Source organism: Copadichromis virginalis, unplaced genomic scaffold (assembly GCF_057382275.1).
Source record: "Copadichromis virginalis isolate Kocher_CV1m ecotype Utaka unplaced genomic scaffold, C_Virginalis_male_GT1.1 unmapped_scaffold_1, whole genome shotgun sequence".
Classification (NCBI taxonomy): domain Eukaryota; kingdom Metazoa; phylum Chordata; class Actinopteri; order Cichliformes; family Cichlidae; genus Copadichromis; species Copadichromis virginalis.
This window is the reverse complement of record NW_028188589.1, coordinates 7265385-7283780: the sequence shown is the minus strand read 5'-3', so window position 1 is coordinate 7283780 and position 18396 is coordinate 7265385. Positions and strand designations below refer to the sequence as shown.

General features: G+C 43.5%; 2 protein-coding genes across 4 annotated transcripts in view; both read right to left on the bottom strand.

The window, feature by feature from the left end:
* Positions 1 to 18396, bottom strand: part of LOC146679702 (protein NLRC3-like) — a 230715-nt gene that overhangs the window by 176813 nt on the left and 35506 nt on the right. The window lies entirely within an intron of this gene.
* The window catches only part of LOC146679701 (protein NLRC3-like), a 44051-nt gene continuing 37460 nt past the window's right edge, over positions 11806 to 18396 (bottom strand). The window contains exons 8-9 of the mRNA XM_085450168.1: positions 13980 to 14026; positions 11806 to 13831 (exon numbers count right to left, since the gene is read on the bottom strand). Coding sequence (XP_085306294.1) covers positions 13290 to 13831; positions 13980 to 14026 — 589 coding nt within the window. The 3' untranslated portion in view covers positions 11806 to 13289. The remainder of the gene's footprint in view (positions 13832 to 13979; positions 14027 to 18396) is intronic.

Here is an 18396-nt window from a genome sequence, read left to right as displayed (position 1 = left end):
GTGGGGCCAGGTTTCACAATGAACTCACCCGAAACTGGCTGATTGGGGCCCACACCCAGTTTCCCACCTTGGCTCAGGTGATTAGAGGATCATCAGGGGGTCCTTTTGTCCCTCTGTGGGGGTCACTCCCACTAGGCTTATATCTGGGACTCTCCACCATTTGACCTTAGAACTGAAGAAGCTTCTCGGATGAGAGGTGAAACGTCTTCAAGTAACTTAAAGAAGTCCAGACGCTTTTCTTTGCAAGCTCCTTTGACTACGATGACCTGGATGACTGAGAACCTTCACAGACATAAGGTGAATGTGACAAACAAAGCGCCTTCTTGTTCTCTGTGATAATGTAAAGTTATTAATGAAAAAACAAACGAGTAAAAAACGGACTGGAAACATGTCTTCAATCAAAACTCGACAAAAACAAAGAAACAGCCTCACTTCTCTGCGACGCTCCCTAAAAATGACGTTACGTGTTACGTACCAGAGATTTCTATACAGCCCTTTATCAAGCCGAGAGAAAGTGACGCAAAACCCTCCAACTAATAACGACTAGCAGAGAGGCTCAGCTGAGTGTAGTTACCTGGTTTGCAGACGCATACAGACGTTTCCTGTCCTCTCGGACGCAGCTGTGATAGAACATGTGGTGCATTACCGCCACCAACTGGCTTGGAGTGAGGACCGGAAATCGCTCATGCCAAATCAAAAAAAAAAAAACATAAAGAAAGATTAAGTGAAGAGATAAATGAATACATTAAATCAAGAAGAAAAAAACCCACCACCGGACATATACATCCTCATATCCTTCTGTACAAATGAGTTTGTTTTAGAAACTGAAAAAAGCCACAAAACCTTCACATCTAGAAATCCTTTGCAGTAAAACTTGTTTTTTGGCAGGTTCCACAGGTTTTGAATCAGTTTTCTTCTTTATTCCTGATCATTTTGACAATGAAAAAGAACATGTTCTATAGGGCTTTGGAGTTGACGTCACGCCGCAATGCATTGTGGGAGCGCGGCACCATTTTCGAGGTCTACGAATCAAAACAAACACACTGTGTTGGAACGACGATTACAAGATGCTTAAAAGCAGCTCAAAAGAGAACGGACTGTATAGAGACCGATTGCGTCCAGAGGCGAAGCGGCGGTACTTGCAGAAAATAGCGTGCAGTGGAAATGTGGACCCGTATGAAATACGGCCGTGGAGTAGAAACCCTGAAGACGTAGCCTGATATATTTTCGTACCTTATCTGTGGAGTCAGCGCGTACAAGTCGTCATTCAAACAAAGGTAAGTCAGCTCGAGTACTGCGTGTGAAATGCGTTTGATTTCCCTGCAAACATTCACATTAGTGCAGCATAAATTCATTCATGAGGGGAAATTACAGTGAGAACATGTGGAGGCTGTTAGAGGGAGAAGATAGTGAGTTCAGTGCAGGGCTGTGCAGAGAGGTTTAAAGGGGCGGGTGCTCAAAGTTAAAAAGGGGCACATTGAACCAGGCTGAATAACAACAACACACATTCATCAAGAATCTAATATGGGAAGGGCAGGGCTGTGTTGGTCTGAGACTGTAGACATTAAAAAGTCCACAGGAGAGATGGTAGCTGATTAAACAAGTGTCATGAGATAATAACAAAATGCAAAGATTGGTGACAGCGCTTGGAACCATAAGGCAACAAAAAACTATGTATGTAAAAAAAAAAAAAAAAAATATATATATATATATATATATATATATATATATATATACACACAGTGGGGCAAAAAAGTATTTAGTCAGCCACCGATTGTGCAAGTTCCCCCACTTAAAATGATGACAGAGGTCAGTAATTTGCACCAGAGGTACACTTCAACTGTGAGAGACAGAATGTGAAAAAAAAATCCATGAATTCACATGGTAGGATTTGTAAAGAATTTATTCGTAAATCAGGGTGGAAAATAAGTATTTGGTCACCTCAAACAAGGAAAATCTCTGGCTCTCACAGACCTGTAACGTCTTCTGTAAGAAGCTTTTCTGTCCCCCACTCGTTACCTGTATGAATGGCACCTGTTTGAACTCATCATCTGTATAAAAGACACCTGTCCACAGCCTCAAACAGTCAGACTCCAAACTCCGCCATGGCCAAGACCAAAGAGCTTTCGAAGGACACCAGGAAAAGTATTGTAGACCTGCACCAGACTGGGAAGAGTGAATCTACAATAGGCAAGCAGCTTGGTGTGAAGAAATCAACTGTGGGAGCAATCATCAGAAAATGGAAGACATACAAGACCACTGATAATCTCCCTCGATCTGGGGCTCCACGCAAGATCTCATCCCGTGGGGTCAAAATGATCATGAGAACGGTGAGCAAAGATCCCAGAACCACACGGGGGGACCTGGTGAATGACCTGCAGAGAGCTGGGACCAAAGTAACAAAGGTCACCATCAGTAACACACTACAACGGCAGGGAATCAAATCCCGCAGTGCCAGACGTGTTCTGCTGCTGAAGCCAGTGCATGTCCAGGCCCGTCTGAAGTTTGCCAGAGAGCACATGGATGATACAGCAGAGGATTGGGAGAATGTCATGTGGTCAGATGAAACCAAAGTAGAACTTTTTGGTATAAACTCAACTCGTCGTGTTTGGAGGAAGAAGGATACTGAGTTGCATCCCAAGAACACCATACCTACTGTGAAGCATGGGGGTGGAAACATCATGCTATGGGGCTGTTTTTCTGCCAAGGGGACAGGACGACTGATCCGTGTCAAGGACAGAATGAATGGGGCCATGTATCGTGAGATTTTGAGCCAAAACCTCCTTCCATCAGTGAGAACTTTGAAGATGAAACGAGGCTGGGTCTTCCAACATGACAATGATCCAAAACACACCGCCCGGGCAACAAAGGAGTGGCTCCGTAAGAAGCATTTGAAAGTCCTGGAGTGGCCTAGCCAGTCTCCAGACCTCAACCCCATAGAAAATCTGTGGCGGGAGTTGAAAGTCCGTGTTGCTCGGCGACAGCCCCAAAACATCACTGCTCTCGAGAAGATCTGCATGGAGGAATGGGCCAAAATACCAGCTACTGTGTGTGCAAACCTGGTAAAGACCTATAGTAAACGTTTGACCTCTGTTATTGCCAACAAAGGTTATGTTACAAAGTATTGAGTTGTATTTTTGTTATTGACCAAATACTTATTTTCCACCCTGATTTACGAATAAATTCTTTACAAATCCTACCATGTGGATTCATGGATTTTTTTTTCACATTCTGTCTCTCACAGTTGACGTGTACCTCTGGTGCAAATTACTGACCTCTGTGCAAGTTCCCCCACCTAAAATGATGACAATCGGTGGCTGACTAAATACTTTTTTGCCCCACTGTATATATCAGCAATCAATCAGAAAATCATTGGTTCTGGGCTTACCTAATTTCTTATTCTATTATTGGGCTGCTAACATTGTCAAGCTGACATATTGGATAACCATGTTTGCGGATGGGGAGGGTCCAGTCTGGGCAGATATGGAACTGAGAGCTATACTCCCAATCTCTCCGATTTCGATCTTAACTGCCCCTCTCCCACTGAATGTCAAAGTATCTGGGCTGAACTCCAATTTGGTGGTTCAAAATTCAATTAAGATCTGGGGCCAATTCAGGAAACATTTTAACTTGACAAATACTTGTAGCTTTTCTCCGATAATGTTCAACCATCTTTTTACACCATCTCAAATAGATCATTCATTTGCAGTCTGGCACAGAAACGGTCTGGTTTTCTTTCAAGATCTCTTCACTGAGGATGGCTTTGTCTCATTTAAATATTTGTGTGAAGACCATAACTTACCAAAGTCTCACTACTTCAGATACCTTCAGGCTCGGAGTTTTGCCTCTAAATTTCTCCCAGGGTACCCGTCTCTGCCCTCTAAGGACCTACTGTATCTAGTTCTTAATGTGAGTCAGCCCACTAAAAGAGCAATATCGAAGATTTATGCATTGATTCTTGAAAGCTGCCCTCATACATGGGACAAACCTAAGGCGGCGTGGGAAGGGGAGGTTGGAGAACTCATGTCAGAAGACATCTGGAAGAAAGCCATACAGCGTATACATACGTCTTCTCTCTGTATTAGACATGGCCTGATTCAATTTAAGGTCGTCCACAGGCTCCACTATTCTAATGACAGACTGTCTAAACTGTACCCTGATGTTGCACCGAATTGTCCTAGATGTGATTACTCTCCTGTTTCTTTGGGGCACATGTTTTGGTCATGTCCCTCCCTGTATGGTTTCTGGACATCAATTTTTCAATCACTGTCAGCTATATCGGGTGAAACACTGCGGCCTGACTCTTTGATAGCTATCTTCGGTGTACCTCGGGAAGAGCTGAGACTCTCTCCCCTCCACAAAAACGCAATAGCCTTTGCCTCGTTGCATGCCCGCCGTCTGATACTGCTGAGCTGGAAGGCGTCGAACCCTCCTTCCTACGTCCATTGGATTAGAGAGGTGATGTTGGGATTAGCTCTGGAAAAAATTAGGTATACCGTGCGCGGCTTGGAGAGTAAATATGACAAAACCTGGTCACGGTTCATAACTCATGTCAAGAGTCTGTCTTTTGCCTGATTTATTGTTCTTTACTTGTTGGTAATTTATGCTCTTGCTCTCTTCTCGGACTGCTGTCCATAGTCTCCTCAATGCCCGTACTTTGACTGTTGGGATTTCTTTATTCCCTTTTTCTTCTTTGTTTCTTCTCTCATGTGCCGGGGTCCGGCTGTTGGTGCTATAATGACTGTCACAGATTGGTTTGAGTGTTTCTCCCCTTTTTTTTTTTTTTTTTTTTTTTTTTTTTGTGTTGTGTGTATTGTGCTTCCTGGTTGTGGGGATGCCACCTGGATGGGGGTGGGGGGTAGGGTTTGCAACTTTTGTAAGAAATTCTGGACTGTTTTGTTGGAAAACTATAAATAAAGTTGTAAAAAAAAAAAAAAAAAGAAAATCATTGGTTCATATTACAATTAAATATGAACAGGCTCCTTAGATGTAAGCAGTTCAGATCTGATGTCATTTACATTCTTCACACAGCACATTCGTCCAGGCTGACAGGTAAACATAGAACTAATCTCAGGTAACATGACTCATAGTAGAGATCCAGTAAGAAAGATTGCAGGCTCTAATATTATTACCACACAATCCAAGGACACACCAACAGCTCAGATTTGTAGAACTATTTAAACAAATGTCTTCTGAATATTCAATTCAGGTTCACAGTGGGGGGGGTTTCGTGGAATTTTTTAAATAAAGTCTGCAACACAGAAAGAGCTGTGATCAAGCTATTTATTACTGCGCCAACACACATCAAACATCACAGTTCAGTCATGTCAGCGCTGCCACAGAGGTCGTGCTCCTCCTCCTTTACGCCTTCCAAGGAAGAGGGAGGAAGTTACAAACGGATCCTACCACACTTCACGTGTCTCGCTATGAAACCTAACGCATCAATGGTTGTGCTGTTTTGTGCCCTTGGCCTTATCAGCACGTGTAAAGGGAGTTGTTTTCTCAAACTGCTGAAGTAAGTTCATCTAGTTTTAGCAACTTTCACTGAACAGTAACAGTGTCACAACTAAGCATATGCATAAGCACTTAAACACTTTAAATGAGAATAACAGAACATTTCTATTACAGAGGCTGGAACCTGTCCCAGTAGTAGGTAGAGCACACCTGGACAGGTCACCAGTCTGTCAGAGGACTAACACAGAGACAGACATCAGAGTAACAAATCTATTTAAAATTAATGTAAGTTTGCTGCAGCTGTATGTATGAACATGTGTTTCTGTGCTCACAGTCCACCTCTCAGGAACCTGCAGTTCACTTTTAGTCTACTTTAAACAGACCTCACAAAAGGCTGATGTGGCTGGATCAGTAGTCTGATTTGAGTACGATACCTTTGGCCAGGGATTCATCTGGTGCATCGCTTCACTGCAGTCTTACGTATTTTCCCCACACCTGAATAAAAAAATACTGATATATACAAATAACAGCTTCAGCTGATGCAGCCTGACTCAATCCTAGATGTTCAGCACACAGAGACACAGAGGTGCCGTTTAAAGTTTAGTGTTAACCTGAGTCACTGATCATTTGCAGTATTACAGAGTCTGGCAGTCTTTGCATGATGTCCACGTCACTGTAAGTTTCTAGCTGACTTCACTGCAATTTCAATTTCTGCTGTTCACAAACGCTGTCCATCTAATCTGACTGAGCTGGAGCTGTTTTGCAAAGAAGAATGGGCAAAGATTTCAGTCTGTAGATGTGCAAAGCTGGCAGAGACAGACCCTAAAAGACTGGCAGCTGGAACTGCAGCAAAAGGTGGTTCTACAAAGTGTTGACTCAGGGGGCTGAATAATTACGCACACCCCACTTTGCAGTTATTTATTTGTAAAAAATGTTTGGAATCATGTATGATTTTCGTTCCACTTCTCACGTGTGCACCACTTTGTGTTGGTCTTTCACCTGGAAGTCCAATAACATTGATTCATGTTTGTGGCTGTAATGTGACAAAATGTGGGAAAGTTCAAGGGGGCCGAATACTTTTGAAAGCCACTGTATATGTAGACACAGGACTACAAGTAGAAGATCAGACATGAAAGTGGAGATAACACAGAAGACCTGCAGCAAAGGTCAGAGGTCAGACTGGGCCCTGGATTCAACAATGAGCCAATGATCATCAAGCAGTGACTAAAGCAGAGCCCTGACGTTCTGACATTCATCACACAGTCAGAACAAATGTCTGCTGATGACTTCATCTCATGAAACGACTGATAGATGTCAGTTCATTGATCAGCTGAGCTGCTGATCTTCATCGTCACAGAAACATTCAGCTTGTTTCAATCAGTAAATAACTCCCACTACTCCCAGTTTGAACTGTTCCCACTCAAAATGCTGTGAGAACAATGATCATTGTAGAACTTCACAAACATCACGTGTTGTTTTCCACATGTAAGATCAGCAAACACACAGAAACTTCCTGTTGCCACACACGGCCTCTAAAATCTCTTCCACGCTTTCTGTCTGAAGTCCACTCTCTGTGTCGGATCCACAGGAAACAACAAGATCTTATTAACATGGTTTTCAATGTGTCTCCTTCCAAAAAGTCCAACCAATGAACAAATGTGTGTATTTGTGGAGGCCGAACAAAAGCATGACACATTTCTCTGTTTCTATAAACTGGAGTCAAACACAAACATGAAGAGTTTCACTGACAGACTCCAAAATGCCCCCACAGTGGATCAAAGGGAAATCCTACAGTGTGGCCAGAGACTCTTAATGGCTCCAACATCAACACATCCACAATGTTGGATCCAGTTCTGCCTCACAGAGTTACTAAGACACACCCTCTGCCAGCATCACAACAGCTCCACCTGCTTCACCTGCCTCCTCAGCATCTGTACACCTGAAGAGAAAAGAAAGGCTCCAACAGCTCAAATCTACAAAGGATTCATGAAGTTTCATCCAACAATAACATGTTTGCCTTCCACAGTGTGCTGTTAGACACCACTGTACCTCTGCCATTTCAAAAAGAGCAGCTTGGGAACATTTTGGCTCCAAACACTTTGTGTTTAAGTTCTTTGTTTTCTTTGTGAAGCCGACAACATCTGGAGCTTTGTGACTCATAGAAACATCATTTTGTTCTTTAGATGACAGCAGATTGGGACTGAATAATCAATCACTATCAAACCAATAAAGACAAACATGCTGATTTTACAGGAACTTTGTTGGAGAAGCTGCAAAGACATGAAACTGGTGGAGATCCCAAACCAGTTGATAGTGCTGGTTATTCCAAATAAAGCTGTTTCCCTTTGAGATGAAATGACTTTGTGTCCTGATATATAATAAAGATGTTGTTGTTTTTGAGCCCCTGTATTAAAAGTAGTTTAAAGTCAGCTTGAGTTTGATGTCTTTATGTCAAAGCTGCTCATGATGTTGAGCTGCTGATGGAATAAAAACAATATAAAAGCATGTAGTCCAGACTTAAATGTAGCCTGTTGTTAGCTGAGGTCCACACACAGTGTTTGACAGTGTAAAGTGTGTGAAAGGGCTGCTGGTGGAGCTCACTAGGATGAGCAGGTGACCACGAGGTGGAGAGCAGCTGGCCTGGCTTTGACCCGGGCCACGCCCCCTTTCTCTCTGCTTTGCTGTCACTTATCTTCACTGCTCTGTCCAATAAAGCTGAAAAAGGCCCCGAATCAAAGAAATCTGCTGCAGCCTCTGAAATGTCTTCTGTTTCCTTCCCGACGGCTTTTTCACCGTCAGCCCATCAGACAGTCCAGCAGCATTTATGATGATGTCATGATGTTGAAGAGGCTGCTACGGTGGCCTCCCGTGACCCCCAGCCTCATCACAGCTGAGATGCAGACATTTGAAAACATTCAGCAGACAACTGAATAACAGTCCAACACAACAGTCTGTGTGCAGACACACACTGACCTTTCATAGAGTCAAACACAGCTGGTTGAGTCATTTCTCTGTGAGTCTAAAGTGAATCTAGTATTTGAAAGTCCACTTCCTGTATTTGTTGTTGAAGACTTCTTCAGCTTCTTCTCAAGGACATCAGCTGCTTGTTTGGCAGCAGAGGCAGTTAAGAAGCTTCCTGAAAAACACTGAACAGTGAGTTCACTGTGGCATATGACAGATTCAGCTCTCTGTGTGCAAATGTGTCTGTGTCGACCTTTCAAATGCTGTTGAATCCAAAACATCAGCGGCTCCTCGGCTGCTCACTTCATGCACTTCTGTCTGTGTGACAGTCCAATGACATCACAGCTGTTTCCAGCCCCAGTGTCTCAGGACTGGACACCTTTAAACATGTCGAGGATCAAACAGCGTCCAGCTAAACACACATGAAACTATCAGAGCTGACAATCATTCCAATAACATCTAATGGTTCATGTATGTAGACACAGGACTACAAGGAAATGGCTCTCAGCATCTGGCTGTGGGAACACATGAGTCCCTGTTTGTGTTCAGATTGTGTGCATGTTTTAGACGTGTGTCACATGTAGAAACACAACAATCCCACAATGACACACAGATGTGTTTGACACAGCTGTGCAGCTGTAAGTTGTTTCTAATGATTCATTGAAGCTCTTCTAACATTCTGGAGACGATCAGTACATGAATCTGTTCAACACGACAACAATTTGACTTCAGTGTGAACGTTTGCATTAAATAACCTTCTTCATCCAGCTGACAGCATCTTCATCCTATGATGTGAACAGTTCCTCCTGTTGATGACAAACCTCTGACAGGATCTGCTTGAGGAGCTTTTTCATGTGCAGCTCTCTGAGCTCAGGGCTGAGCTGCTGTTTCATCTTTAAGAGCTGCTGCCTCCTCGCCGGACTTGTTCTCCTCTTCTTCTCCTAATGACGCCATTTCTGCTTCATATTAAATTCAATAAAGATGCTGACATGTATCTGTAGCAACAACATCATTGAATCTAGAACAACTGGAGCCAAACCAGTGGCTCTGCTGGGATCACTGGTGAGCCAACACTTCCTTGTTGATGCAGATTTCAGGGCTTCCTTTTGCTCCTCCGTTATAACTGTTCTCTCTTCTCAACACATGATGACACAAAGGAATCAGCAGTGACAAAGATGATGCTGAAGAGAAGCACACACTTCACACATATAACAGACCAGTGCAGTTACACACACCTCTGCTCGACATCAGGCCTCAAACAAAGACACAAAACACTAACTTGACTCTAAACAGAAGAAACGAGCAGCTGTTTCTGTTCTGTGCTTATTTATATTTGACACACGTGCTTCTCTTTGTGCAAACACACATCGCACTATAAGGGTAACCTCGCACACAATGATTGGACAGCACAGTGATGATGCTGGGAGATCCTATACGCAGCAACACAGAAACACTGAGAACTTTAAACAATGATGGAAAGTGTTATAAATGACTTGTTGGCCTCTGATCTGTCACAAACAGCTGAAACGTGTCTCTCATGAGTCACATGAAGGTTTTTGACAGAAAGGACAAAAAGTAGCTGCAGTCAGTTTGTGTCATTTTTATATTTATTCATCTGGGAGAAAAATCTGAGGGACATTAAAATGTGTTTTCAACAGAGACAAGAACATGAATATAACAGAAGAGGTAAATGAACATGTTTCAAGTAAACAGCTGGACTGATCAGGTCCAAACACAGAGTGATAAACTTGTCAAACAGCTGTCATATCTTTATATAGAAGCTCTTTATAAATGCTGCTCACTGCAGTCTGTTTACTAATAATGTCAAAGTGTTAGAAACACAGAAACATCAGAATGGTCTTTGTTCACAGAAACCTGTCTGGGATCCTTTGTTGTTCTTTTGATGCAGAGTTACATTATAAATATAAAGAGTTATTTCAGAGTCTCATCAGTTTTCCTGCATGTCTTTATTTAACACATCAGCAGGGCTGAAGCTCTCATGTTAAACACACACTGATCTATGGACACGTTCATGTGTTTCTAACAGAACCAGGCTGTTATCAGCCTGCACTAACATTATGTCACACACACTGAATGTAACAGTGACAGTTTACATCATCACACAATCAGCTGTGATTGTTTCACTGTCATCAAACGAGTCAACAGGAAGTAGAATCAATAGAAACCAATCATTTCCTGACAGCATGTCTGATGGAAATAAGTGCAGATTATGTATGAAGTCTAACTGCACACAGTAACTGTGTTACAATAAGGACTTAACAGCGCCCTCTGCTGGAGTGTTTCAGTACTGCGTTAACTAGAATACACCACCTCCTCCTCACACCACCTGCTACAGCTCTACTCTTCTATGACTACAGTCATCCACAGCACTGATGTGAGGTCACATGGTTCATATGTAAGGAGCACAGCTGACCTCAGGTCAGTTTAATGACTGTGAGCAGCAGCTGTGTTATTGTCACTGTGACAGGGAGACACTCTCAGACACAGCGCTCATGTCAGCTTGTTCTCATGCAGGAGGATCAGGAGCTCCATGTTTGTCTTTCTGTTTGAATCATGATGTGTTTGTGCCATCAGAGTCTGTCATGAGTACTCAGGGTTTCACAGCAGCTCTTCTGGATGCTGACGAGGACTCCAACCTCATGTTTCACCTCTCTGAGCTTCTGATGTCTGTGAACACTCGTGTTTCTTCTCTGGGCTCATCTGGACAAAAACACCTTTCTGTGTTTGGCTGCAGCCTCATTCTGACTGACAGGAAGTGTGTTATCCATGAGCTGCACTTCTGTGAGGAAGTTTCCTGCTGTGTTTCCTGTCTGTGGACAAACACGAGTGTTCCAGCTGAGGACTTGGTTCCTTCCACCTGTCCATACAGGACATCACGCTGTCTGCAGCTCTGTAAATGCAGCTCCAGGTCCTTCCACGTGCTGCTCTGTATTTGTGCAGTTTGTAGTGTGTCCTGGGAAACGTAGCACACATGGTGTTCTTCTGCTGTTTCCTCCTTTCACTGAGTGTGAAACACTGACGCTGTGCTGTTGTTCACAGAGGGGAGCTGATTCTAGCTGCAGCTGGACTCTGTCATCTAACTGAATGTGTTGGTGCTGATCACGGGGCTCTGAGGGGGGAGCAGCAGGAGGACTCTGGATGCTGACGTCAGTGTATCTGTGGAAGCTCCCACAGCGTGTCTGTCATTCAATATTGTGCTGTATATTGTATCTATGCAAAGATGAACAGACTGTGTGTTCACTGGTCTCTGTGCTGCAGCTCTGATGTCATCATCACTCCCTCCTCCACCCTCAGCAGTCCCAGCATGCTGCTGTGGTGCACCCCACCCTCACTCTACACCTGAGCCACAGACCACACCCTCCACCTCAATATACACCACAGTTTTCTCTGCTGTGGAAATGAGATCAGGAGGAAATCATCATTATTATTATTTAATAAACGCTCACATTAATGTGGGCTTATTTGTTTCATATTAGAAACATTAGTTGAGTGTTTTTAGTATAAAATGGTCAAAGTCCCTCTTTTTGCTCCTCCCCTCACCTGTGGATGGGCGGTGCTGTTACCGTGGTGACAGCTTGGATGTGTTTCAGTCCTGCCTGGTTATCACTGCAGGAATCTTTCACATTTATTACAGGTAATAACTCTGATTTTTCTGTGTATTATGAACCAAATGTATCCTGATACACACAGAGATGGATGAGCAGAGGTTTTTTTTGCAGTTTATGTAGTTACTATGGACTTAATGCATACATATTATTAAAATTAGGGCTATAACAGTTGTATTGATGTATAGCAACTTGAAATGCTCCCACAAATGGCTCCACAGCATGTAAAAATATAACAAAAGCTCTGGCGGACTTGGTTCTGTGGTCAGTCTTAAAGGGTGAAGTTAAACTCTGTAATCTTCACTGTGTCACAGAGTTCAGTGAGTCCCGTTATTCACAGTATCAATCAGATCATCAGAGAACAGCTGATCAGCAATCAGTGGTGCCAACAGCGCCTCCTGTGGTGAGAGGATGCAATAATGCAATGTAGCATTTTTCCACTCAACACTTGCAGTCATGGAAACTGTCTGTTGGATCTGTGTGACGTTGCTTTCTTGGTTAGAGTTCCTCACAAACGTCCAGATGATTCTTCTAATGAGGCGTCGACCATGTTTGCAGCTCTTTGGAAGAAAACGTCGCCCTTTGCCATCCTTACTTTTCTTTGACTTCTTCAAATGCAGCTGAACTCCAGCTGGTATTTTCTTGGACTTTGCAGCTGTTTCTGGTCATCAGTTCATCCCTGCAAACCTCTGAAGCTGAACAACAATGATGCTGCATTGCTGGCTGATCCCAAAAGGTTGATTCTGTTCATCTGGACGTTTTCAGAAACGTTTGCTCACTGATCAGGTGACTTCTTCAGTCTCAGCTGACTGCAGCTTTACAAGCTTACAAACAGCACATTTGCACAATGACTGAAAGCAGCAGCACCTGATATATATGATACTAATATAATACATATACATATATAATCCATACTAATGATGAAGGAACTGAGCTCACAGTCCATTGTTCATTCAGTGAACTACTCAGTTTATTTTGGGCCTCAGAAATGCTCACTCTGTTTGTACATCACTGTCAGCAATAGACTCATTCTGCTGTGTGGACAGGAACACATGTGACATCACTTCCTGTTTGTTTGTGACTGAAGAAGTTTACAAGGAATCATTTAGAAGAGTTTCAAACATCAACTGATTGAATCCATGAATCTGAAAACGTGTTTGTGAGTGAAAGAGACAGACATGTACAGACTGAACTATCTGTTCAACAGTCAGAGTGTTTCTGTAACAGGAGACACTCTTTACACTCCACTCAGCACAGGGACACTGAGCCACCAGGAGACAAGAACCAAAACCCAGGATAAAGAGTTTGAGTGAATGTGGTGTTGAAGGTGTGGAGGTGGATCAGAGTGTCAGAGGAGACTCTGTAGAAGGACAGAGTGCCAGCAGGACAGTCCACATACACTGCTGCTCTGTTAGAGACAGAGGAGGAGGAGGAGGAGGAGGAGGAGATGGATGTTCGACTGTTATTGTGACAGACAGACTGAGGACCATCATCAGAGCAGCTCAGACTCCAGGACTGATCATTTCCTCCAAACACACAGTCATTACTGCGTCCTTTCCTTCTGATGCTTCTGTAACTCACTGATATCTCAACTCTTCCTCTCCACTCGACCTCCCAGTAACAGCGACCAGTCAGACCATTTCTACACAGCAGCTGTTCACAAACATCAAATCTGTCTGGATGATCAGGATATGACTGAACCTCCTTCACACATGTCACCTTCCTGTTGTTGTCAGACAGTTGGAGCTTTGTGTTCACTGTGTTTGTGTCGATTGTGAGTTGACAGGAATCTGATGGAGAGAACAAACACAATCCAGCTGCAGTTATTGATCCATCATCTGTTCATTGATTGACACTTTGATGATGACTCCTGACATGATGAAGATGGTTGAATGTGTGCTGCTTTGTTTTCATGAATCCCATTAAAAACACACTTACACTTCCTCAGACCTGGTCTCAACCATCGGACTCCAGCAGGCTCCACCCTGAAAGGAGGAGGGGGGTCAGAGCAGCACAGTCAGCATGCACACATGGACATTACATGGCTCTCACACACACACTGTTACACACTGAGCTCAAAGCTCGGCTCCACTGTTTTATTCAAAGAAATCTACATTTATTTATCAGCACATTTAAAAACAGCTTGAGCCAAAGTGCTGCACAGAGTAGAGAGAAAATAGGAAACATACACAGTAATGACTATAAAGACTGGTCAGGATTGAAAGCTACAGAGTACAAATGTGTTTCCAACCGGCTTTTAAAAATGTCCAGTGTTGGTGACGACCTGATGTGAAGGGCGACTGTTCCAGAGTTTGGCTGCAGCCATCGATAAAGCTCACCTCTGTTTTTACGTCTAGTTCTGGTCAGAAGCTGCTTATCTGCAGACCTGAGGGCTCCACTTGGATTCTTTTGTTAAAGAGAGATAAGATGGAGCCAATCCATTCACAGATTTAAAGACAACCAGATCTGGAAGTGGATTCTACCACGTACTGGTAACCAGTGGAAAAAGCTGGTGATGGGTCGTCTAGCACAGACCCACCGCTGGAACCAGACAATTGATGAGGGAGAGAACTGTGACAGCGCCGTTCCTTCACTTGACCTCAGTCGCTCTCGTCTGCTCCCTCGTAACACTGCTCTTTATTGAGCTTACATGAATATGCACAAGTTCATTATGACGTCTTACACAGGTATGAACACAGAGTACCAGTCTGTGCATAGTGTGTGTGTGTCTGTCTGTGTGTGTGTGTGTGTGTGTGTGTGTGTGTCTGTGTGTGTGTCTGTGTGTACGTGTGTGTGTGTGTGCGTGTGTGTCTGTGTGTGTGTGTCTGTGTGTGTGTACGTGTGTGTGTGTGTGTGTCTGTGTGTGTGTGTGTGTGTGTCTGTGTGTGTGTGTGCGTGTGTCTGTGTGTGTGTGTGCGCGTGTGTGTGTGTGTGTGTGTGTGTGTGTGTGTGTGTGTGTGTGTGTGTGTGTGTTCCAGATGTGACCCTGTGATCCCAAAGCTGGTGCTAAGAGTCCAGCGGTCCCCCTAACAAAGGGCTCTTATACTTAACCAGACACAGAGCAGGTGTCCTCCTACACCAGGGGTCTCAAACTCGTGGCCCGCGGGCCAATTGCGGCCCGCAGGACGATAGTTTTTGGCCCCACCTTAATATGAAAATGTAATGTTAGTTTGATAATGTATGACACTTTACAGTGTTGTGGGCGGAGCTGAATTAACCCACCAATCAGGGTGGGATATGGATCTCAGGGGACACCAGCCGGGCTTGATGCAAGCAGGGAAACATTTCTCAATGAGTCAAAGTTCCAGCAGCGTTGCCCTGGAGTGTTTCTTTCTTTCCTGTGCCTGGCTGGCTTCCTCCTTTCTATTGGGCAAACGCCGACATTCGCCCCAGCGCGCTGCGTTCACAACACTTCAAAAAAAGTTGTTTTTTTAAGTTGCTGCCCAGCGGGACATTATACGTATATAGATTTATACACACGTCAGTGGGATTTAAAGTTATTTTTCCACAGAGAGAGATCTCATATTAACTCTCACAGTGATGCGTAGGCGGCGGGATAAAAGAAAAGTCATGAACTCAATGCAGCCCAATTTAGTCTGCAGTCACATAGCGACACCTGTTCATCGGCAACAACAGTCCCCGGTAACCCGGACTAATTATAGGGTCGCACCGTCATTTGTGGCTCCATGTTTTTATTTGCATCACTGCGTTTGCATTGCAGCAAACATGAACATTACATATATTTCAATATAATGTAAAAGCAGTCAAAACAACTAACATCAGAAACAGCTGATGTTATTTGTTATATGTCACGGTGTCATTTCCGCTTCTTTCTCCTGTAACAACAGCCCGGCGCCGTGAGCAGTCGCCTTTTTTGCGCTCGCTATCCCTGCACTTTCTACCATCTGCAAACGCCACGGTGTTCGTGTCATCATGAAAGACATGAACATCGAGCGTAAAAACAAAGGAGACTGCTACCGGCTTTTTATCTGCCGATCGCCGTGCTACGGTTGCAAGAAAAAGAAGCAGAAATGACGTTCTCTACGCGTTGAGACGTTCCCCGTCCGTCGGCTAAACGCTTGATTGAAACTTCAATGCGACAGTGACACCAAGTAGAATTATAAATGTCACATAGCCCCAAACATGTCTTTTTCAAAGCCTGCGGTGAAGAGAAAGGTTGGTGATGAGCACCGACAATTTCAGGAAAAGTGGGAAATGCAATATTTCTTTGTTGAGCACAGGGGCACCCCAACCTGTCTTATTTGCACAGAGAAAGTTGCGCTGCACAAGGAATACAATTTGAAACGTCATTACACAACTAGACATGCTGAGCTGGATGCAGAATACCAGGGAGACGAGAGAGCGAACCGGGTTGCCAGTCTTAAAACAGATCTACTGAGGCAGCAAGATTTCTCCAAGAAAGCAACCAAAGAGAATAATTTTTAGAGGAAATGGAGTCAGAATATGGGGATGTGCTCGACTTCACTGAGGTACGTTGGCTCAGCAGGGGAAATGTATTAAAGAGACTTTTTGAGTTGAGAGCAGAAGTGAAGCCTTCATGGAGAAGGATGGAGTTAGTGTTCCTGTGCTAACTGATCCCAAATGGCTCATGGACTCAGCTTTTCTTGTTGATATGACACATGAGCTTAATGTACTGAACAAGACGTTACAAGGCCAGGGGCAACTTGTCAGTGCTGCCTATGACAATGTGAGAGCATTCTCCACAAAACTGGCGCTCTGGAAAGCTCAGCTCTCTCAGACAAACCTTTGCCATTTCCCAGCATGCAAGGCACTCGTGGATGCAGGCACACCATTCAGTGCTGACGAGTATGTTGATGTCATTTTGAGGCTACAGGAGGAATTTGATCACAGGTTTGCTGACTTCAAGACACACAGAGCCACCTTTCACATTTTTGCGGACCCCTTCTCCTTTGATGTGCAAGATGCCCCTTCTGTGCTTCAAATGGAGCTCATTGAGCTGCAGTGCAACTCTGAACTCAAAGCAAAGTTCAGGGAGGTGAGTGGAAAAGCAGACAAGCTTGGACAATTTTTGAGAGACTTGAGCCCTAGTTTCCCTCGGCTTTCCCGAATGTTCAAGTGGACCATGTGCCTTTTTGGTAGCACATACTTGTGCCAAAAGCTCTTCTCCACTTTGAACTTCAATAAGTCCAAGTACAGGTCCAGACTTACGGATGATCATCTTCAAGACATACTGAGGGTCGCAACTGCTTCCTCCCTCAGGCCGAATCTGGCTCGGCTATGCGAGAGGAAACGCTGCCAGGTCTCTAGCAGCAAGGAGTAGGCAAGAGAAGCCATGTTCAGAAGAACAGTTCATTTTCTACAGTGTTCCATTCATGTTCAGAAGAAGGTTATAGAACTGTTAATACAGACATTTCAATCTAAATGCAGCAGATATAGAAGACTGAAAGAAAAACACAAGTTCACTGACTAAAAATATCTTATTATTATTTTATTTATGTATTACAGATTGATTTTTTTTCTTATTAATTCTTAATTTGTTTATTTATTTTTCATATTTTGTGTTAAAAAATAAAAATAAAGAGATTTGAGAAGATTGGAATTTTTTAACCATGCCTTTCTTGTGGAAAACCTAATGCAGCCCAGCCTCACCCAGACTCTGCCTGCAGCGGCCCCCAGCTAAATTGAGTTTGAGACCTCTGTCCTACACCATAAATCAGTAAGAGAGGGTACGACCTCTCTCACGGCCCCAAGTGGTGTGTGCATGCCAGAGCACTCTGGAAGGCACACAGAGTCTTTACAGACTACTAAGGATCGAACCTCTATCATTATGCAATCGATTATACAACTCTAAGCATATATGAGTAAATATTTCTAAGCATAAATGACAGTCAACAATATAAACCTTACAGCTGGTTGTAATAACAGAATTCATTTGTTTCTCAAACGAGAAAGAGCTATCGAGAAACACTCCTAAATCTTTAGTTCTTAACTTTTCCAGTGGGCCAAGGTCAACATTATCTGCTAATGCTAAATAGGCTGCCGTTATTAACTAATGCTAATTTGACATGAATTAGCATTATGCACTAATGCTAACACTTACTTTTTTTAACAATGTGAGTAGCTAATGCTAACACTATTTCCCTTAACTTTATAACAATGTGAACGGCTAATGCTAACACTCTTTTTCCTAGCATTACAACATCTGAGCTGCTAATGCTAAGTAGGCTGCCATTAGCACCTACGTCTAATTTAAGGCAAATACGCATTAGAACCTAATGCTCATATCGTTTTCCTTTGCTTTATAACAATGTGAGCAGCTACTGCTAAATAGCATTAGCTAATAACAGCAGTCTAATTTAATGCAAGTTAGCCT